The following is a 24,065-nucleotide window of genomic DNA, read 5'->3' on the forward strand; positions in this document are numbered from 1 at the left end:
ACAAATAAGTACGTCTATTTACAAATTAAGGTAAAATCGAGGATAAAAATAATGTTATAAACACTGCCAATTGTTTCTATTTCCACGGTTGCACTTGTAAAGAATCTCCATTTTCGAATGTCGAACGATCCTGATCGAAGAAACCAATTTTGCGAGCAAATAATAATAATAATAATAATACATCGTTTATTTGCCCAATTTACAATCAAATATTATATCTTAACTAGATACAAAGATAATAAATATCATATGCTTTAAAATCAAAAAAACATCTTAACCATAATATAGGCAAAAAGGAGGCTAAAGGCAATTTAAAAAAGATTCGTGTTTAACCTCCTTCATTAAATAAGTTATAATTTCTTTTCTGTTTCTTTTGTTGCATCCAAAATAAATTACTAGGTATCCCCCAACAGGTGCCAAACATCCAATAAGCTTTAACATACCCAATACATACATATTTAATAAACGCGACGATCGCCAGATATACCCATTTTACCGCAATAAATATTTTTTGTATTTATGTTTAAATATGCTTGTTGATACATTTTTAAAGTCCTCCGGAATCTGGTTGTAAATTAAATAAATATTATAAGAAAATGACCGCTGATAAAACATAGTGGTATGCAAAGGCGGAGAAATTAGACCTCTATGCCGGAGATTCAAAGAATGTACGTCAGTTCTATAGCGTATTTTATTTAATAGATACGAGGGGCGATTTAAAGTTATTACTTGGTGAAATACAGTAGCAGCATGCAGATTTCTACGATCCTCCATAGAAAGCCATTTGGTTTGTCGTAGCATGTAACTTACAGGATGGCCACGACGAATGCCGTAAATTAATCGCAAGCATGACTTTTGCACTCGCTGAATTCGACCTTTGTCGATAGAGTCTAAGCATGGACCATATACGACGTCGGCAAAATTAAAATGACTCAAAACCAGAGCGTCGCATAAAGTAATTTTTTGAGATGTTGAAAGCAGGTGTCTATGCGGAAACAGTTGTTTTAAATTAGAATAAGCAGATTGAATGCACTTACTTATATGCTGTTTATACCTCATATTGGTGTCAATGTGAAGTCCCAAATTGCGGAAACAAGTAGAATGCAAAAGCTTGTTTGAGGAAGCTTCCAAAGCCATACTCTGATGCAATACTTCGCGATTTTTGCCGAAAATCAAGAAGGTAGATTTAGACGCGTTTATTTGCAGATTGTGTTTTTCTGAAAAATCTATTAAGGCTTTTAGATCATCGTTTATTTTCTTGGCAGCTATTTCTTTACTTTCAGGAAAAAAAGAAAAGTAGAGTTGCGTGTCATCAGCATATAAATGAGCACTGCAATATTTTAAACAACTGGTGAGATTACTAGTATAAATACAAAATAAAACAGGTCCCAATATGGAACCTTGTGGAACTCCACATAACTGAAATGCAGTAGATGAAATGCCCTTATTCGTTTCAACGTATTGATTTCTATCGGTTAAATAACTTTTAATAATATCAATTGCGTCAGAGTCAAACCCATTATAGCCTAAGATCGCGTAGAGTAATGTATGATTGATACGATCAAACGCTTTGCTGTAGTCGATAAGTACTAAAGTAGTGGCCTTACCCTGATCAGTAGCTTCAATAATATCATCTGTGATCTTTAAAAGTGCCGTGGTACAGCTATGACCCGATCTAAACCCTGACTGAAATGCCGGTAAAATATTATATTTATCTAGGTACTCCCTAATTTGGACATTAATTATCTTTTCCATGACTTTAGAAAGAACTGGCAGAATACTAATAGGTCTTAAATCATTAAAATCGGAAATATTTTGCTTTTTTAAAAGTGGAAATATTTTTGAGACCTTCCAGACATCAGGAAAACATTTGTCTAATATACATGAGTTTACAATATTAGTTACAAAAGGTATAACTCGGTCCACACACAACAACAACATCTCTAGATTTATTTGATCCGCCCCGGTAGCAAGCGATTTAATCTCGAATCAATATTTTCTCACAATATCAGTGGACACGGTATGAAAATTTAATTTTGATAATATTTGACGCCTTTGCTTATTTTGATACAAATTTAAAAGATCTCCATGCACTGAATTGTTCTGCGCTGAGGCCTGTATAAAATGATTATTTATAGAATTGGGGACATTAAGATGATCGGGTAATTCGTTAACTTTGCCATTTGAAAATACATTAAGTTTCTTTAGCCTTTGCCAGAAAATCTTTTTATCTTTAAAACCCATAGTTACTATCTGTGCGAGGTATTGTTTTTTTTCTTCACGTATCGCAATGCTAGCTTGATTTTTAATTTGTTTGTAATAGTCCCAATTCAAATCAGTTTTAGTCTTTTGATATTTTTTGTAGGCTTTGTTCTTCAAACTTATCATTTTTTTAATGGTATAAGTTAACCATGGAGGTTGTTGTTTTTTTATTTTGTGCTGGGTTAGAGGTGCTAAAACGTCGAACAAATTTATCAAAAAATTATTTAAGGCAGCGACTTTTTCGTTAACTGTTTCCAAATAAATTATGTGTTCAAATGGGGTGACCTGTAAAAATTCGTTAAGCAATTCTCTATCAATGTTTTTGAGGTTTCGTGACATAAATTTAAGGTTTTTGTCAGTTTTTTTGTTTATTATGTTGCAATACGTCAAGAAATGGTCAGAAATTTCTAAATCGCTAATACCTGCCTCAAAGCTTGTTTCGTCATTTGGAATCAAAATTAAATCTAGAAGTGCAGATGATGTCCCTGTAACTCTTGTAGGTTCCATTATAACTTGTTGTAAATTTAAAGACTCTATACAATCATAAAAAGTTGACACATAATGATGTTCCATATTTAGAAGGTTTAAATTTACATCACCGCCACATATGATTTCCAAAGGCTGAAAATCAGCCAACCTTTTTTCAAAAGTCTGTAGAAAATAATTGATATTACCTTTGGGAGGTCTATAGAGGACACCAACCATATAATTTTTATGAAAAAATTTTAGTTGAAACCATAACTCTTCACAAGTTTCTTCACTAACAGAAACCATATTAGAAAATTGTAAGTTATTTTTTATATAAAAAGCCAACCCACCACCTCTAGTTTTTCTATCATTTCTTAAAATGTTATACCCATTAATATTAATATTCGATGATAAAATATTCGAATTTAACCAAGTTTCAGAAATTCCTACAATATCATAATCACCCTCATTGATAATTTCCTTTAGTTCTGCCAGTCGTGGCACAAGCGACCGCGCATTTAAAAAACATGTACGCAAATCCACCATATTAAATATTTAACAACAAAAAAAAATAAAAATTTTGAAAAGAAAAAAAAAATGACACCTACCAAACGGATATAGAAACAAAAAAAAAAAAAAATTCTCCCCTTTTACCACAAATAAACAAAAAATATATATATGTATATAAGTAAGAAAATCTTAGAACTGCACTGAACTTAAACTATAAAAAAAAGATTTCGATGGTAAATACAAACCCAAAGAAACGTATTTGTTTATGGCCTCAGCTTATCCAATATTATTAACATCAATTTCGGATTTTATGGCTCTTTTCTTATTATTTACGTTGACAAAAATGTTACCACCGATAGTCCAGACAGTCTGTTTCCCAAATTTTTCTTTTGCAAGAAGCACCAACTCATACCTTGTTTTTGTTAATTCTTCTACTATACTTATTTGGCTTCCCTTAAGTTTTTTCTTTTCCTGAAAGATAGCATTACGATCCGTGGAACTGTTGAAATGAACAATTACAGGCCCGTTTTTGTTATTCTGAAATCCTCCAAATTTTTGACAAAAAGCAGGTTTAATATCCTTAATACCAAGTTTTGTTTCAAACATATTAGTAACCTGTGCCATAAGTTGTCCTTGGTCACGAGAGTTTCCGGGTAATCCATATACTCTCAGCTGATTTAGTTTGCTTCGCTGATCTAGTTCATCTATCCTTGCTTTATACTGGTCATTCTCCTTCTCAAGAAGTGTGATGCGTGTTTCCAAGTCATTCACCTTGCTCGATAGCTGCTGCATTGTATCGTTAATTTTTTGCGACACTTTATCGGAAATTTTGTCTATTAAGATATTCAAAAATTCCGTATCCGATATAGTGCTTTTTACAATGTCTCGTACCATACCGTTGGTCAAGGTCTTGAGCTCGGTTTTTTGCCTCTCCGTGAATACCATTGTACTGTATTATGGTAAAACAAATGATGAACATTTGCAATTTGTTTTCGGATGAAGCAACTTTCTGTTTAAACGGTGTCGTAAATCGACAAAATTGTCGGTACTGGTCAATGTCAAATCCACACTGGGCAACTGAGGCTCATACACAGTACCGTAAATCTATTAATGTTTGGGCTGGTATCGTGGAAAATAAAGTAATAGGGCAATACTTTTTCGAAGAAAACTTAATAGGACAACGCTATTTGAATTTTCTTCAAGAAGATCTGATCCCTGCTTTGGCTGCCCTATACCCAGACGAACAAGACCCTGCTGTCCCGACAGATAATTTGTGGTTTCAGCAAGAAGGCGCACCGCCACATTTCTTTCGAGATTTTCGTAATTACTTGGATACAGTGTTCCCAGGAAGATGGATAGGACGAAGAGGTCCAATAGAGTAGCCGGCCAGGTTACCAGACCTAAATCCCTGCGACTATTTTCTATGGCGGTACCCGAAAAGTAAAGTTTATATTGAGAAATCCAAACAACGTAGAAGATTTAAAAAATAGAATTAGATATGAAATTAGATGTATATCATCCGAAACAATTTATAGTGTTTTACATGAGTTTGTAAACCGTCTTGCCAAGAAGTAAATGGGGATCAGTTTGAACACTTGATACATTAATAAGAGTTTTCACAGTTTATAACATTTTATCCTCCATTTTACTTTAATTTGTAAATAGACGTACTTACTTGCTTTCTTGTTGGTTAAATCGAATTTCGCCTATATTTCATAAATGCAATAAAAAATATAGCATTCCATTTAAAAAAATGACCGATGACATCATATCTTTTTTTTTTTGTTCCACCCTGTATACAAAAATTTATGTGAAATAATGCGCAACTAAAAATCGACGGATGTTTTCTCAAAAAATCATGTCTCTAATTTTTATCGAATTTATGCGGAACTTTAGGCGAGCACTGTATATGACCATGCCACATGACATGCATATAACACATGAACTGTAGCTGTTAGGCTCTGGGTTGTAGAAGGCAACAAATATTCACGGGAAGATTACACTAGGCGCAGAAGATCTAACTACCTCAGACTGGGATAATATAGAGTAATAAAAAAATTTTTAACGGATTGTACCGGAAACCTATGAATACTTGAAGAAATGGGCGAACATCAGCAGACAACTTGCGAATTACAGAAATCACAAGTGTTTTCTTTTACAATGTAGAACCAACCAGGTACTTCCATTACATCTTAGTAGATCAATTAATTGTTTGCAATACTTACTAGTAGAGGAGACTCCATTTAAAAACAAATGTTTTAATCTGTTTAGAGACTTTCAAAAAAATCGCTTAATTTAGAGATTGCGTACACACACTGGAAAGTTTCCCTACTAGAAAATGATTTAAAATTTATTAAACAAACTGTTAAAAATACTTTACCGAATAACATATTTTTGTCTTATGAGCAATCGCAATTTTCGTACTATAATTGTCATTTTAAAGAACAGAAACAAAAGCAAAAAAAGAAATTACAAAGTCTTATTTTGGAGCAGACTGGAATTGACAGTATAACAACAAACAAAAAATGGTTTAAAAATTTAACAAAGTACACCTTTCCAAAAAATGTAGAAGTAACTTTAGCTTTGGGCAATAAATTTAATCTACCTTATGATAATCATAACTTTCCTCTTGAGCAGATTATAATCGATATAGAGTATGCCATTGGCCTTTCCAATAATGAAGAGTTAAAAATACAAAAAAGAAACCAATCTATTAACATAATTACTAATTTTATAAACTCATCTATTCTGGATAAATTAAATAAATCTGAAAAAACCCTCCTAAAATACAGTAACGAAACGAAAGAATTCTTAAAAAAACATAATAATATCTTAATAACTAGGGCTGATAAAGGCAATGTCACCGTCGCGTTAGATAAGGAAGAATACCTACAAAAATCAAACCTTCTTCTTTCAAAAACAGATACCTATCAAATTTTAAACAAAGACCCCACTACGTCTATTCAGAACAAACTTAATAAACTATTAGAAAACTTGTGTAAATCAAACTTTTTTTCAAAAGATCAAATAAAAAAACTAAAATGCAATAACGGAGTGCCTCCAAAAATGAAGATACTCCTCTAAGACCAATTGTAAGTTTTGTAGGTTCTCCAATATATAATCTCAGTAAATATTTAGCAAATTTACTTAACTTAGCATTTGAAAAAGATCAATTCTACACAAAAGACTCCTTTGAAGTAGTCACGCAATTGCAAAATTTTAAAATTCCAAATAACTTTATTCTAATATCATTAGATGTAATATCTTTATTTACCAATATACCAACTGATTTAATTAAAAATATAGTCCAAAATAAATGGCACCTTATCAGAGACCACTGTAACATCCCTTTAGAAGAATTTTTAAGTCTTTTAGAGTTTGTATTTGAAAATAGTTATTTTACTTTCAATAATATATATTACAAACAAATCTATGGTCTTGGAATGGGTAACTGTCTATCACCTATATGTTCTGATCTGATTATGTCAGAATTACAGAAATATTGTATGGGGAAAATAAAATTTAGGTTACCATTTTTTAAAAGATTTGTTGACGACATTGCCACGTGTATTCCAAAAACTGAAATAGAAAACATAAAAAGTACATTTAACAGTTTCCACCCTAAATTACAGTTCACTATAGAGTGTGAAACAAATAACAAACTTCCATTTCTAGACATTCTATTAATCAGAACAGATAATACAAGATAATACAATCATCACTGATTGGTATCACAAACCCACTTTCTCTGAGAGATTTCTTAACTACCAATCAAATCACTCATTTAAACAAAAATTAAACATAATTAGCAACCTAAAATCCCGCGCAATAGCCTTATCTCACTCCAGTTTTCATAAAAAAAATGTTAACAAAATTAAAGATATTTTACTAAAAAACAATTTTCCTCATAAACTATTAAACAAAATCCTAAACAACAACCCTACACCTATTAAAGTCAAAGAAAACCAAAACCATAAATTTACAAAAATTCCTTATGTCAAATGTTTGTCTGAAAGGCTATCAGGAGTTGTTTCTGATGATGAAGTCAGAATAGCGTTCAAAAATAAAAATACCATCAACAAATACTTCTCAAAACTAAAAGATAAAACACCAAATGAGTTACAAAGTGACGTGGTTTATAAAATACCCTGTTCTGATTGTCAAGGTCTGTATGTGGGTCAAACGGGCAGGTACTTAAAAACCAGAATTAGCGAACACGAAAGAAGCGTAAAACCAACGAACTACGCAGCATCTGGGAAGATGCTGCGAATTTGAACCAATTTGATTTTAACAGCACTCGGATCATTGGCAGAGAATCAAATTATAAAAAAAGAATTTTACTAGAAATGGTTAATATAAAAAAGTATAAAGAAAGCATAAATAAAAAACAAGACACCGATGATCTAAATGCAAGTTACTATAATTTAATTAATTTACTACCAAAAAGATAAAACTAAAACATAAAATTTATTTTTGTCAAAGAGTGTATGTCCCAAATTTAGATCACACAGTGTATTAACAAATTAAGTTTCTGGTTTTGAACGTATAGATACATACATCTTCCTTATCTACTAATCCTTAACTTATCAACATAACATTGAATCATAAAAATTAAATAAATAAACGCTCGGAAGAATAAAAACATTTGTTTCTTGGCTTATTGTTGATTCTAGTTTGCCCACAGTAACACCTACAATTTAACCCATGTTAAAAATAACTCTACGCTCCTATTTTAATTATAACTTAAGAAACCTAGACTTAGGTAAGAGGTAATGTATATAAAACAAAAAAAAAAAGGAAAAAAAAAAATTTTATACTGTTTTTTTTATAAAAAAAAATTTTTTTTTAACGGATTGTACCTGAATGTAATTTTAACTGTGTCGTGGTTGTTGTTTTTTGTTGTTTTAATTTTTGTAACTTAAAGAACATTTATTTTAATAGTGTTTTTTATGTACTTGAAATTACTTTGTTTTATCTCTGTAATTACTTGAATCCATTTCAGTGTCCTGAGGATGACTTAATATAAGTCGAAACGTCGACATTTAGGTAAACAGGTTTCTGTTCTATTTCTGACCCCACCCAACAACCCTCCGCAATATTGAAGATCTTGGGTCACAAACACGAAATTGAAAATATAGAGTATGCCAAGTTTTATACGGCAATAAAGCAATATTCAACAATATTAATTATGTTGCTGTTTTTTTTTTAAGTTATTATCTTGCAGCATTACCAAATCTGTCACCTTATCCATGAAGAACTAAATTTTCAGATAAAAAATACGCGGTTTCCACAAGCATCCTTCCTCCACGGATTTTTTTCTCCGGATAGTGAAGTAATCTAGACTTGAAAAACTAGGGTTGATTCAGAGTACCAATATGGATCACCAATGGCTTATTTGCTCATATAGTTTCGCAAAATTGCAGACGGAGATCATTACGATGTTTATTCAGTTCTTGAATTAGTTTTTAGACACAAAACCAATGAGTTTTAAAATCATCTGGACATTTTGTAGCGAACGACCTCTACCTTGCTATAGTTTGTTCTATTAGAATATCGGGCGCCTTAAATATGTTCTTTATTTGTGGAAATGTATGACATTCTTTAAGCCCTACATTTCTGCTCGGAGTATTCTTATGATTATTACTTCGTTTATGTGGCGCCTTTGACTCCACGATTCCGTTAAAAGGTTTTAGTCCGGGTCAGTGCTTTTATTATTAAAAGGTGAGGTTACAACTGTCCTGTTTCTTGGCTAGCAATTTATATTATCTATGTTTTATTATTTAAAGGTGTTAAAACTGAAGGCCGTAACTGAAGTAAATAAAGTGAGATTTCCCGACATTAATGGTTTCTTTGACATACGAACCCCCGGGACTAAAAATCCCATTACAATTTTTGCATGAAACACTTGATACTTTGCTCACTTTCCTCGTGAATTGGTATGGGATCTACTGCCATATGACTAAAAACTTGAACTTTTACAAATTTATACAATTATTATTTGTATAAGTACTTGTGGTGGTGTGGTGGTGCATTTAGATTTAATTAATTATAAGCTAATTCAGTGGCTTTAGCAAAATTGAAATAATCTCAATTTTCTCCTGAATGGTATTAGTCATTCTGAACTGTAAATAATAAATGAAACAATGTTGGAAAACTGGGCTTTGGAGTTTTACTTTTCTAAGTAATTACAAAATTAAATGATGGAATAAAAAACTTGTTTATTTTCTAAAGATTAGCTTGCTTTTGGATTAAAAATAACAAAAAGATCTGAAAGAAGCAAATTGAAACTTGGACATTATAGTCAGGATGAAGGGATCATTAAAAAGAGGGATAACATGCCCTTCATTCTAATTAAAATTTTTAAGGGTAGTTATCACCTCTACACATGGTTGAACATGCTTATGATTAAGCATGTTCAATTTAATTCAATTTTTTTAAGCAAGTATTATCTTCTTAAAATCAAAAATCGATGGTCGTAAGCATTTTTCACTTATTTACGTAACACTTAAGATTAACAGAAAAGTTTTCAGTGTGCAACCCTATTAACATATAGGGTGACAATTTGAAAATGAACAGCATTTAATATTGCCGCTACCAATGATGAAAATTAAGCGAAATACGTCAATTTACATATCAAGAAAGACAATTTTTGAGGCATTTGTCGTTGTGCTACTTTCAACCCTTTGATCCCCAGTGCACCTACCACTAAAATTTTAAATAGCAACCCCTATTTTCTTTTGAGTTCCTTATAAAATTCTACAAAAACTGCATTCTTTTTTCAAAACAGTGACTTAACCTCACAAATGAGTGAAATGTAATGTAATATTTAATTATATTCATCTCCCCATAGTACTTCGTTTAAAAATGTTTGTACGTATCAATACTATACATTCCAAATTTTTTTATTTATTTACAACTCATCTTCGATATCGGCACTACAAAACATAAATCAATTTAATTTTTTTGCCGTTTTCGATAAAATAAGATAATTGTTTTGCCTATGCCTGCTATAAAATAATAAGTAGGTAGTTGTTCTTTATTTTCCGACTCCTAGTGTTTATTATTTATTTCATGTTTTTCAAGAATTAGTGAAAAAATCTGCGAAAGGTAATTTCATCCAAAATTTCAATAGTTTTCAATTATTAGTGTCGTTTCCTAAATTGGTTTACACTATTGCTAAACGCGTAGAAATGATTTTCATTCATGGAGCTGAAAGTCGTTGCTTTGCAAGAACGGCAGCTATATTCAACAAAAGACATCGTGAAAGAAATGTTGGACACAAGTACATGCATCAGTTAGTAGCTAAATGTGAGAAAACAGGGTCTGATCAGGCAATAAGGAAAAGAATATGCTTAGACTGCTCAATGAGGCCGGTCAGATTGAGGTTCTTGGTGAAGTTGCTATGACTCCCACATCTGAGGGACGTTGCTACGTCCCTTCGTAAAATTGCAGATCAAACTAGACTGTGCCGTGAGTCAGTCAGGAAAGTATTGAAGCTTCACAAATTTCATCCATACTAACTTTTAATTACTCAAGAATTAGGGGATGATATATTGGATTTCGCGAAATTATGACGAACAAAATTATTACTGAGCCCACGTTAATAAAGAATATCTGTTTCAATGACGAATTCACTTTTTACTTAAATGGCAAAGTCAACAATCAAACCTGTCGTTATTGGAGCGACTTCAATCCTCACATTATTAGAGAGGGACATACGCAATACTCTCAAAAATTAAATGTTTGGACGAGTAATTAGGCAATAGCGTCATCGGTCGCCTCTTTATCTATGGAACTCTAAATGTTGAAATTTATGCAGAAATATAAGACAAAACGAAAGAACCTCTTATAGTTCATGAGGTGGAAAATTAAAGGGACGCTAATGGAAATCTTGCTTTAGATGAACATTTGCTGCACTGCCAACAGGATGGAGCACTTCCGCATTATGTACGCCCAGTAAGAGAGTGGTTGGATAATCATTACCTAGAGCAGTGGATTGGTAGAAGGGGACCCATAGAATAGCCACCTAGGCTAGGCTAGTAGACTTTTATTATAAAGTTTTTCTCAGAAATGTTAAATAATAAAGATACAGTGTGTTAAGTTAAGACTAACTATTTGTTTATTTATCAAAATTCTTAAACAACCAGCTGAATTTTAATTAAATTTTGCATGCAGGTTATTATAGTGACTTGTCAATTACTAGCGAATCCAATTTTTAAAAAAAATGCCAGTGGCGTAACATACGGAGCGACTTGGTCCTCTTTTGCCTCAAATCTGCGAGGTGATCGAATATTTTTTTATAAGAAGTCAACTGTTAGATTCTCCATTTAATTTGAAAAAAAATTACTCCTGCAAAATTATGATTTAAAGCACGGTTTTTAAAATATCTTAATTTAATTGTTTAGAAATACCTGCTAAGATGTTGCAAACATTTATGCAAAAAAGAAAATCGAGCTTGGATTAGTTAAAAAGTTAAAAGATGATCAAAAGTTACAAGTCATTATTTTATTTGACAGGTTTAATTTAAGATTCAAGCCTAATTTTCTTTTTTTTTTCAAAGTTTTTGCAGCATTTCACCTGGCGTTTCTGTACAATTAAACTAAGATATTTTATAAACAGTCCCTTAAATCAAAATTTTGTAAAAGTAACTTTTTTTTCCAAATTAAATGGAGAATTTAACAGTTGACTTCTTATAAAAAAATATTTTATCACCTCGCAGATTTGAGGCAAAAAAGGACCAAGTCCCTCCTTATGTTACGTCACTGTCAATTTTTTTAAAAATTGGACTTATCAGTAATTGACAATTCACTACAATAATCTGCATACGAAATTTAATTGAAATTGAGCGGTAAGTTTAAAAGTTATGATAAATAAACAAATAATTATTCTTAATTTTAACACCCTGTATCTTTGTTATTAAACATTTCAGAGAAAAATTTTATAATAAAAGTCTATTTCTTTTTAAATTCTCTATCGCGTATTAAAATTAATGACGTTTAAACCACCCTATATTGATCAACATCTTCGCTAGAATGAGCATGCTATCGAAATGGCGAAAAGACTTCTAAAACTATATTACAAATTTTACCAGCTTCGAAACATTCTAAACGGAAAAACAATAAAAATAGTTTATAATTCCCTTGTAGAGTCTATTTTAAGATACTATTTACCAATTTGGGGTGGTCTTCGCGAAACTGCATTGCAGATTTTAAAAGTGTGCCAAAACAAAATTTTAAAGATAATTCTATCCAAAAATAGCTAGTATCCTATAATTAATCTTTATTCTGAATTTAATGTTTCAAATCTAAGAAGATTATTTGTAAGTACAAATCTTTATTTCTACAAAAAAATAAAACATATTTTCACCGAGCTTAATCATCATCATAGCACCCGTTATAGAAGAAATAATGAAATACGATAATATTTTTTTAACAAATCTCATTTGCAAAGAAATATTTTATTTCTGCTTCCGAAAATTCTTAAAGTTTTACCGCAAAATTTAAAAGCAAAAATTAAGGGAAGTCATAACCAAAAAAATTTAAATATTGAACTAACACAGTTTATTACACGAAATTATAATACTTTTAAAAAGTTACTGATAAAGTAATTTATAGAGCATTAGTTAATTATTTTTGTTTATCAGTTTACATAGTTGCCAAAATCATAATGTCCTGAAAGTTGATTCACTTGTCAATTTTTAATTTCCTCCTAGTTAACTCTTGTGCCTGCTCCACTCCTCTACTCCTTATAGTAGAATAACATATTTATTTATTTATTTACAAAGGATACAAAAAATTTTTTTTTGTCTTTGTATCAATGTAGGAAATGAAAAATTTTGAACACAAGCCTAATTTATGGTCTAGTAAAATTTTTCGTCTAATTAAGATAATATGAAAAATAAGAATCACATTAATTATTATTAAAATATCTACAGTTAGTAATATGAATTATATTATAACTTTTAAGTTGTGTCTATAAATTGCAATATGTATTTGTAAAAATTTCCGTTCATAAGTAGTAAAGGTAAGGTTTTCAGTATTTTAAAAGAAAAGTAAAAACTCCACTTGGAGTTTTAACTTTTGTTTCTATATGTTTCTGTTCCAGTATTTCATTATCATTTTTCATGTCATTTGTCATTTATCATAATTTTTCAATGAGTTGCATTATTCATATATGTATAAGGTACATAAAATACATTTTACTCATTTGTGAGGTTAAGTCAGCATTGAAAAAAAATTAAATGCAGTTTTTGGAATTTTATAAGGAACACAAAAATGATAAATGAAATAGGGGTTGCCATTTAGAATTTTAGGGGTAGGTGCACTAGAGGTCAGGGGATTAAAAGTAATACGACAACAAATGCCTTAAAAATTGTCCTCCTTGATGTGTAAATTGACGTGTTTCGCCTAACTTTCATACTATCTTTGCTAGAGTACAGATTTAACTAGCTATGCTCGCGAGTGTAGCTAGTTAAATCTGTGGCTAGAGGTAATAATAAATGCTGTTCGTTTTCATATTATCACCTGGTAAATTATATTAGACTTATAATATAAGTGATTAAAAGAGGCAAAGCGAATACAATTACTCAAACAGTTTAGCTTTTTTTAAGCACTTACTGATATCGTTCAATGGGAAAAGACTGGGTCAGCTTTAGAACAGATCTAAATGCATTGATGTCGCTTCCATCTAAATACGGATCCAGGTAATCTAAAATAAAATAAAAAAATTATTATCTAGAATATAATTGAGAGAAAAAACCTAGGCTAAAAAAGTGTTCTACAAATAAAATATTTTTCATTGCATGAACACAAGTGACTGAAGATGTTGCGTGCCAATACCGCGAGGGCGCGCGAAGTGCAAAATTAATATGATGCATTAGCGTAAAGTGCAGACTTCTTCATATCAGGCATTTTATATGTAAACCATCAAAATAAGTTAATAAGTAAATGTTACTCTTATATTATTTTGTTGACAAAACCAACAATAATACATACAAACCTATAGAATCATATCATTAAAATTTTCATCAACAAAGTAGTAAAGCTTTGGTTGTTACAGAACCTTTTTGAAGAAGATGGTCGTTTAGATTTCTTGTTTCACTGCCTTATAAAATACATTAATTGCTTTTTGGTAGAAAACAAATTTATTATCCAATCTTTTTAAAGAGAGTCAAACATATAAAAGTGACGAAAACAACAAAAACACACAGTCACGGTCTCACAATATATAATATATAATTACACGTATTTTGCTCTGCCTAAAAAAATTGGTAAAATTTATATTTAAAAAAACCTTAAAAGCCATTTAACGTGCACACTATGCAATAAACAAACGTTTTTAGGTTACAATTAAAAAAACGAAATAAATAAAAAAAGTTCAATTCAACAACTGTAGCATTTAATTTTTCCGTTGAAATTGATTTTTATTAAAATATGCTAAATGCTTCATTCGTTACTTAAATAAATCACAATATAAATTGTTTTTAATTATCAAGTAAGTAAGGCAACAATTTCTCATGATTAATAGATCTGAGATACATTTTTATTGGTCATCTTGAAGTGGAACACCTGTTCGGTGGTGCTAGTATTGCTACGCCGCGGATTCCTTGATTTATTGGGTTCTGCTCCCTGCCTTGGTTCTTCATGAGTGTGTCACTTGCCAAGATCGATATCGATTGCGACTTCCGATATTTCCGCGGACTTGGTTCCCCTGTGTTGGTAGGAGCGCACGTAAAACTTTACGGCCCAACCAAAGAAATGAGGATGCAAGTTATATAAAATATTCCTAACTTTAGCCACAGTGATTTCCTCGCAAAATTGGAGAAAATTGCAAAAAAATCGCAAATTGGAGGGTGGGCATTTTGCTCATTTACTTTAAGGTCGAAATTGTTTATCGAATTAATTGGTTTTTATTACATGTTGTCGTCCATGGATAGTTTTTAGAATGAGTTAAAGATACTTTCAATTTTTTTTTTTCGAAAACAAAGCCAGATATGAAGATAATATAAGATATGAAAAAGTTGTATTTTTAGTTGCTTAAATACAAAAATAAATAAAAAGCTGCAAAACAATTATTGGCCTTGTTTTTTTCTCAACAATAAACATGTGGTGCCCACTGACACGCCACTGGACCTAATAATTTCAATCTAGTGGGAGCTAAATAAGCGTCTTATAACTTCAAATAACTGCACCAAATTTCAACCAAATCGGTTTAAGGATAGTTATAGTATTTTTAAAATACCGTTATTTTTTTGAACCTTCATCGCCCTGTATCTCAAAAACAAAGCAACTCCCGACATACGTTCATAGGAACTTTTTTTCATAAAACGACCTACCGATTCACCCTGTATAGTTTCGTACCGTAGTTAGGAAACACTCTGTATATATATGTTTATATATAAATATTTATTTAAACATTTGTTTTGTCATTATTTTTTATTTGAATAATTTAGCGAATTTATTTATAAGGTTCGCACTACTTATTTTCAAATTTTCAGGCTCGTACTATACCACTTCCTGTGTTCACTGAGACGAGACAGAGGTATAAAGACTAAAAGAGCTGAGCACCCAGAATAGATTAGAATGAATGTTGTTATACTATAATAAGTCGTTTTCATTTTTAAAAATCCTAATTAAAAATGAGTTTAAAGTAATATAGAGGTTCTTTAGTAAAGCACTCAATTAAATGGCACTCAACTTCTTACTGTAATCTTAAGTTGCTCTGGTAACGTCCACAGTTTTTAATAATTTAATTTTTTTTACACTTTAGATTAATGAATTTCGGAGTCAAACCGAAAAATAAACATTTTTGAAGAAATCATATTTTTAGCAGCGGATTCTTATGTTCTATATATAGGTTCGTTCGGCAGAGGCGGATCAGTTTAATTGGCATTTTCAAATAGAAAAATCTCATTTATTCTTCATAAAGAGACCCACATACGAAATTGAAGAAAATAAAGAAAACCCACAGCCACGATATCGCAGCTTACGGGAGAAAAAGAGCTTTAAGGAGAGAATGGAAATTACGAAAGCTAAAAAATTCCCTGTTTTCGTGTGTGTCAACATATTTACCTTCGAGCCAAATCTCATTTTTAATAATTTAATATATATTTTTTATTCGGGCTATTGAGAGGAAATTCGGGCCCGGGGGTAAGAACGTACGCTCTTTCCCCTCGTCCTCGCGTTTCCTTTTATAAAATCAAGAATTACAAAGTGTATACGCAACTTTTGAACATATTAAATTATTTGTCGTCTTTTAACTACGTAATTTCAAATTTACATTAACCATACAAAGTCAAGCTTGGCGCCGACGTCGAATGGTCTATCAAGAGTTTGCGTACAAAGAAGCAAACCGGCAATTTCAGCTTTTGCCGTTGCCATGATCGAGGCTCCAGACTACGTCTAAAAAGTGCTTCTATAATTTCCCCAAAAATATGGGAAAAGTTTCTACAATATAATCTAATTTTCATTACACACCACTAATACCAAGTCTAATGTGTTTGTGCCGAATATAAGTGCGGGCCCGCCAGAAGAAACTCATTTATTCCATCCAAGTGCTCCAAGAGATCAAGGTAGGTGCCATTTTTAATCTTGGTGCTGTATGGTTCGGTTGAAAATTTTATTTTGGAAATTAATGTTAAATTTAGGAAAATGAACCCTTGCCTATATAAGTAATACCGTCCACTCAATCGCCGTAATATAAGAACAACCGTACACAAAGAATGCTAAATAATTTATAAAATTTATTTATTTATTAAGCAGTTTTATTTCATCGATTGTCTGCTTTTAAATCCAATTCCAGACAGAGAGTTGCAAATTCTAGTACTCTAGATTTTGTCGAAAACTAACAATAAGTTCTCAATCGTTGCGAAAACGCTAAAGGAACCTTTAGCACTTGCAATAGAAATGGGCAATGTGCAAGGCTGGCATAAGATTGGAAAAGTATATTATAGAACTCAAATAAAGAGAGAGAATCCTTGAAGTTTGTTTGGTAAATATGGTTCATATGCATCATTTCGGTAGATATCTTATGCGCTATGTCGTCAGCATTTTTTCCCACAAAACTAGCTACTGTATTGCTGATGTCCTTGTTAGAGGCAGTGTCTTTCTTAGTAGTTGCAACTGAGTCTCCACGAATTAAAACATTGTCAAAAAGGGCACTTGTGGGATTGTTGTTCTAGTGTCAATTCCAATCAGGCTACAGTCCGCCTTTTTTTTAAACAATTTTTTTTTTCTATAGATATTATTTCTTTAGTCTGCGATATATTAATTTCAGGCCTGATGATGCTCTAGCTACAGCGAAACACCTATAGCCTTGTAGCATAGTATTATGTGTAGTAAGATCGTCACTGTCTGTTTTTTTATTATTTTCGTCAATAAATTTAAGAGATATCCAGAACATAGACCCCAAAAACAAATACCTCGCTAAGTTCAATTATTCCATTCTATTGATTTTAGAATTTTTTGTGATAACACGTACTTAATATGATGAGAAATGGCGTTCTTATTCATAAATTAAAATGTATTATCGATATAGTGAGGGGAAAGGTTTATTGTCCCTAGAAGAAAATAATTCAGCATAATCAGTAAAGAAAACACGCCTCCAAGTGAGGTGCTGATGATAATATGTTTTTAATTTTAATATTTTGACAGTTTACGAAAGTTTGTATTTTTTCGATTGCAGTAATTTAGGGATTTAATCACATATTATACAGTATATCCAAAAAGTCTGAAAAAATACCTTTTACACGTAAATCAATTACCTGTTTGGAAAATGTTCGGACACGTCAATCCTCTTTTATTTTTTTAGTTGTTTTCAGATTTATAAAAAATATATAGGATGCGTCAACTTTATTTTAAATAGAACACCCCATTTAATAATGCGTTTTTGGATTTTATGATAAATTCTAAACACATTTTATGTATACTCATATACATCTCTATACCAGTCTTAAAACAATATTCGAAATATCAAAAATTGAAAATCAAAATTTTTAAAATCTTCACCAGGCTGTACAATCTAACTGATCTGACTTGGAGAAATACGCGTTGCACTTAGTAGTTTTTCATAAGCAATTGTTTAACAATAACTTTAGATTTAACTGAAGTATCAATAAATGGTCCCATCGATCTTTTTGGAAAAGTAAAATTTTTAAAATCTCGCACCTCTCTGTAGCTTGGACCGGCCAAACGTCTAATTTTAGGAACAATGCGGTTTTGAAGTATTTCTAAAAACCTCACGGAAGTCAAGTTTCCTCAATAAAGTACGGGCCAATTATGTGAATTTCAGAGATCGCAGCCGACACATTAAATTATTGGGAATACTGGGTACGCATTTCCCACATCACAAGTTTGGAGTTTCATCAGTCCAGTACCTGCAATTTTGGCGATTTAAAATGCCATGAAGCATAAACGTAGCTTCATCCGAACACAATGTTATTTAATGAGTTCTGATCTTGGTCTAGTTTTGCCATGATTGTTTTATAAAATTCAATACTTCAGACAGGATTGACAGGAGAAATTCTTCCAAAATCATCTTCCAACTATGGGGATTTTTAACGAAACATTGTAAAACTTCCAAACTTCTTTCATCATTTGTTGAGGGGTTTTGACCGGCCAAACCTAGTGCTTTCTTTTTTGGATTTTTTTAAAATCCAAAATTGCATTATTTAATCAGATGATCTCTCCTTGACGCACCCTGTATATTTTTCAGGAATCTGAGAATAAAAAAATAAAAGAGAATTGACGTGTTTTTCGAGACCTTTTGGACACACTGACTGTACAGGGTGTCCAAGATAAGGATCCTAAGCATGGGGACTTTCGTACCTGTTGGAGATCGGTTAAATTAGGAAAAAGTTGTGCACTTTGAAGCGTATTTACACGCCGTTAAAAACTTCAAAAATTTCCATGGCCTGCTGAGATATTTGGAAAAAACGGAATTTGCCAATATCGATTTTTTTTTTCGTAGCTTTATTTTAAAAGATATCAAAAAATTATTGACACTTTTGAAGTAGTACGCGATGGCGCTTTTAAATTTTATATCCGACGTTTCGTTTCCGAGAAACCACCATCAACTTTATTTTTTTAGATGGCGCAAAAAGAAAGTACACCCTGTATCTGATTCCATTTTTTATTATAAATTCAATGATGTATCACATGTCAAATTTTTTTTGTTAGTTGAAAGGAAAAATGCAAATTTTCTATGTTTTTAGCATATTTTTTAAGTAAGATTTGGAAACAAATGCTTTGACGTATGTAAATACCTGTTACCGAGTCTGTCACATTTTTCTTAATATCTATTTAGAGAGTGATGAAGCTAAATTAAGCATTGATTTGCATTGTACATTGTACTACTTATAAATAAAAAAATGTAACCAGTAATAGACAAATGTTTTATGAGTTTTCTAACGATATGCAACAAATAATGCATGCATTTTAAAAATAACGAAAAAAGCAAATAAATTAACGCATCTTATAAATTTAATTTAAAACAGGTGTTCAAACAGTTTTCCGTTATTTTCTAGACATAAGTATGATCTTCTTACAGTAGCAGTTAAAACATCACGCAATATCTCTGGCGTAATACTTTGAAAAGCGGCCGTCACACATTCTCGTAACTCCTGCTCAGTTCCAAAAGAATGTTGATAGACTCGGTTTTTAATAAATCCCCAAAGGAAGAAGTCCAAAGGGGTTAAGTCCGGGGATCGCGCTGGCCAAGACACTTCACTGGAGGTTCCAATCCACTTTTCAGGACAACGCTGCGAAAGGTGCTGTCGAACTTGCCCAGAATTATGTGCAGGAGCCCCGTCTTGTTGAAACCAACAGCTATTGACTTGTGCCAGAGGTAAATCATCTAAGCAGTCTTCTAAATCATTTTGCAATAAATTAAGATATCGTTCTGCTGTTAATGAATAATGGTAAATAAATGGACCTAGTATTTTGGTTTCTAGAATTCCACACCACATATTAAACCCAAAACGTTGTTGATGTCTAAATATTTTCTTAACACGCGGATCTTGTTGGACCCAGTAATGACTATTGCGGCGGTTAAAGATACCATTATTAGTGACCATACTTTCGTCGGACCATATTATTTTTAATGGAAAATTAATATCCTCTTCACAGGCACGTGTATACCACTCACAAAAATGCCGACGTCGTTCGAAATCCCCAGGTTTAAGTCCTTGGCAAATTCTAAATTTGTAAGGGTGATATCTGTTTTTACGTAAAATAAACTGAGCTGTAGATTTCGCCACATTTTTTTAATTTGCCTGGTTGATATCTCGGGGTTTTCAATAACTGCTTGTAAAACATTATTTTGAGTTACTTCAAGAGATTCCTTTTTTCGAGATAAACCAGGCTTTTTAAACGAACCATATTCTTTTAAATTTCGAGCCAACTCTAAGAAAATGGATTTACATGGTTGCTTTCTATCTGGAAATTTATTAAGATACATTGCTGCTGGATTTGCAGTATTTTTATAGCACAAAATGTAGCACGACAGCATGTCAAACTTCTCTTCATGACTATAATGACCACCAGGCATATTTGAAGATAATAACACAATTTTAGCAATAATAACGACAACAGTAAATAATAATAACAATAATTACTCAACAAACAACACCTCGACAATCACGGTAACAACAACGGCAATTAATATATAATAACAAATATGTGACAGGGTAAAAGGTATTTACGTCAAAGTGTCAAAGCATTTGTTTCCAAAGCCTACTTAATAATATGTTTAAAAAAAAAGAAGAATTGTATTTTTTCTTTTAACTAACAAAAAAAACGTGACATGTGATACATCGTTGAATTTGTAATAAAAAATGGAATCAGATACAGGGTGTACTTTCTTTTCGCGCCATCTAAAAAAATAAAGCTGATGGTGGTTTCTCGGAAACGAAACGTCGGATACAAAATTTAAAAGCGCCATCACGTACTACTTCAAAAGTGTCAATGAGAAAGTGTCAATAGTTTTTTGATATCTTTTAAAATAAAGCCAGGAAAAAATAAAATCGATATTGGCAAATTTCCGTTATTTCCAAATATCTCAGCAGGCCATGGAAATTTTTGAAGTTTCTCAACGGCATGTAAATACGCTTCAAAGTGCACAACTTTTTCCTAATTTAACCGAAGCTGTATCTCCAACAGGTACCGAGATCCCCATGCTTAGGATTCTTATCTTGGACACCCGGTATAGAACTTTTGCTGTATATAGATGCGTCTATTGTCTATTGACTTTTATAATTGAAGTACAAATTGATTAAGTAAGTATATCAGTTCTTTTACACACGTAGGTGTAGTAATTATTCAATAAATATCCAGTTTTGTCGCTTTCTGTTGAACTAGGACATAAAAGACTCGTCATTTTTAAAAAGTATTCTGTGGACAGACGAGTTCAAATTATTGTGAATCCTTACGTCCTTCAGGAAGTTTCACACTGAAATAAACAAAATACATATCAGAGCATTTAGATGGAGCTAACTATTTACAGTTCGTGCAAATTATATCCACTAATATCTAACGGAAGCTGCATACTTGGAACGAGAAAGGCCAATAACCTTCCAAGAAGATAGTTGACCAGCACATTAGACCATGGCTGTCAGGATTTACTTGGACGACTGTTTTCTGGACGGTTGGATCGGTAGAAACGGATCCTTTTTCCGGTTCTTTCTATTGCCCGACTTCAGTCCCCTGGAATTTTTCGCCTGCGGCTGGGCAAAAGAGGTTGTATACACAACAGAGATAAGAAGGAGGCAAACGGCTTCAATAGTTCCAACATAGTTCGAATAAAAAGGTGACTATACAGGCAAACCATTTTCAAACAAAGTAGAGCATTTTGACACAAATGACAGAAAAAAATAACGCATACTTTTTAATTTTAGTGTAAGATATACCGAGGTCAACTTCTTTAAGACATGAGGTTCGAAATATAACGAAACATCGAAAAAGGGCCTAAATTTCTAGCCGCCAGTTCTCTATTCACAACACTCAGCTGGCACTTCCTGTGAAACTCCATGAATAACTAATTGACAATCTGATTGCACTCCATCCACCTCCATAACCTGCTTCCCAAAAAGAATGAGTTATCAGAATCAATGGCAAGGCTCACCATCATCTCGTGTCTGTATTACAAATGACGAATAACATTTTAAGTATGAAAAATAAATTTTATTTTATTAAATAATAAAACTTGAAATTACCCTCAATAATCTAATTCTGAGAATTGGCCAGACATCGACGTGAATGATAACGATAAACTTCCGAATGATATCTTAAAATAGCAGTAACTAGAAGTATTTTTAAAAACATTTGAACAATGAAAGGAATTTTAATTAATTTTATTCAAGCATCAAACAAGTATTTTAGTGCAACTCTCCAATTATTTTTCACGTTCCACTGGTTCTATTTTTTTCTCTAAGTTAATACAGATGGATGGAATTCATGGTATTTGATTAAATAACATTAGACAAAATAAAATAAACTTTAAAACTTAAAAATCAATTGTAATTTGCTCTGTATTACCAAATGAGTGTGAAATTTGGAAAAAACGCAGGAGTCGCAATAAAAAATTTTAAAGCAGATTTCGACCTATACATCTTTAGCTTGAAATTTCAAACCTGATAATCTTAAAGAAGCGGAGATTGGTATAAACAATGATGATGATATAATAAAACAGTTATCTAAAGAACATAATTTAAAATTAAATTCGTCAAAGTCTTATTTAATGGTTTTTGGGAATACAAATAAAACTACAAATATTAAAAAATTTAATAAATGTTCATGTGGAGGGTTGTAAGCTTTCGGTTGTTGAAACTTCCAAAAATTTGGGCATTGTGATGGACAGTAAGTTGAGATTTAGGGAGCATGTTAAAAAAACTGTTCAAAAATCGTTTGCAGCTTTAAAATTCTTATATAGTAATAGATTAATATTATAATTCCTTATCTAAGTCTTAAACGCAGCCTATGTGAGGCCATGGTGCTCTCTAATTTTAACTGCTGTGATTATGTTTACGGTTTTTGTTTAGATAATGATTGTAAAATGCGCATACAAAAAATTCAAAATGCCTGTATCAGATTGGTTTATGGCTTACGTAAGTATGATCATATTTCGCAATATTTTAAAACAATTAACTGGCTTAAAATGGACAATCGTAGAATTCTTCACTTTTCCACTTTTTTGATAAAAGTCATTAGCAGGCCAAAGGCACCTGCGACCATAAGGAATAGATTGTTGTTTAGAGCAAATGTACACGGGGTAAATGTTAGAGCTAGAAACAAGTTATAAATCGGTCCATAAGGGTGCTATGTTTCAGCAATCGTTTTCTTACAGTGCTCTTCAGTGTTACAATAAAATACCTGCAGAATTTATCGACCTTCGTGAAGATAAATTTAGGAGGAAATATAAAATTGTTTTTACGAATTTCAAAACAATTCTCTTACTGTTTAATATGTATCAAATTTGCTGTTTTTTATAGAAGAAGAAAACTTTTTTTGTGTTACATTATAATTGGGAATATTTCTTTACATATAACATGTTGTTATAATGTTGGTTTATATACTTCAAATACACCCTGATCTGGTCCAGTGGAGTAGCTATATAAAGCTAGACTACGCCAAATACGGTATACCCGCTCCAGGTACTTTGTTTATTTTTTTTGTCTGAGGTTTGTAATGAATTTGAATAATAAAAGACATTTATTATTATTATTATCATTAAATGTTGGAAATTAAGTCAGCTATAAGCTCCTTAAAGGATTGCACCTACCTTCCGAACACTTTATAATTAAAATAATAATCCGTTTTTTTAAGATATAAAGA

The 24,065-nt window shown here is 31.7% G+C and overlaps 1 protein-coding gene across 4 annotated transcripts in view; it reads right to left on the minus strand.

Annotated features, from left to right (window-relative positions):
• The window catches only part of LOC126734760 (guanylate cyclase 32E), a 261,555-nt gene that overhangs the window by 83,723 nt on the left and 153,767 nt on the right, over nt 1–24,065 (minus strand). For all 4 annotated transcript variants that reach the window (XM_050438480.1, XM_050438481.1, XM_050438482.1 and 1 more), the window contains one exon: nt 13,857–13,947. In XM_050438480.1, coding sequence (XP_050294437.1) covers nt 13,857–13,947 — 91 coding nt within the window. The remainder of the gene's footprint in view (nt 1–13,856; nt 13,948–24,065) is intronic.

This window comes from Anthonomus grandis, chromosome 4 (genome assembly GCF_022605725.1).
Source record: "Anthonomus grandis grandis chromosome 4, icAntGran1.3, whole genome shotgun sequence".
Taxonomy (NCBI): domain Eukaryota; kingdom Metazoa; phylum Arthropoda; class Insecta; order Coleoptera; family Curculionidae; genus Anthonomus; species Anthonomus grandis.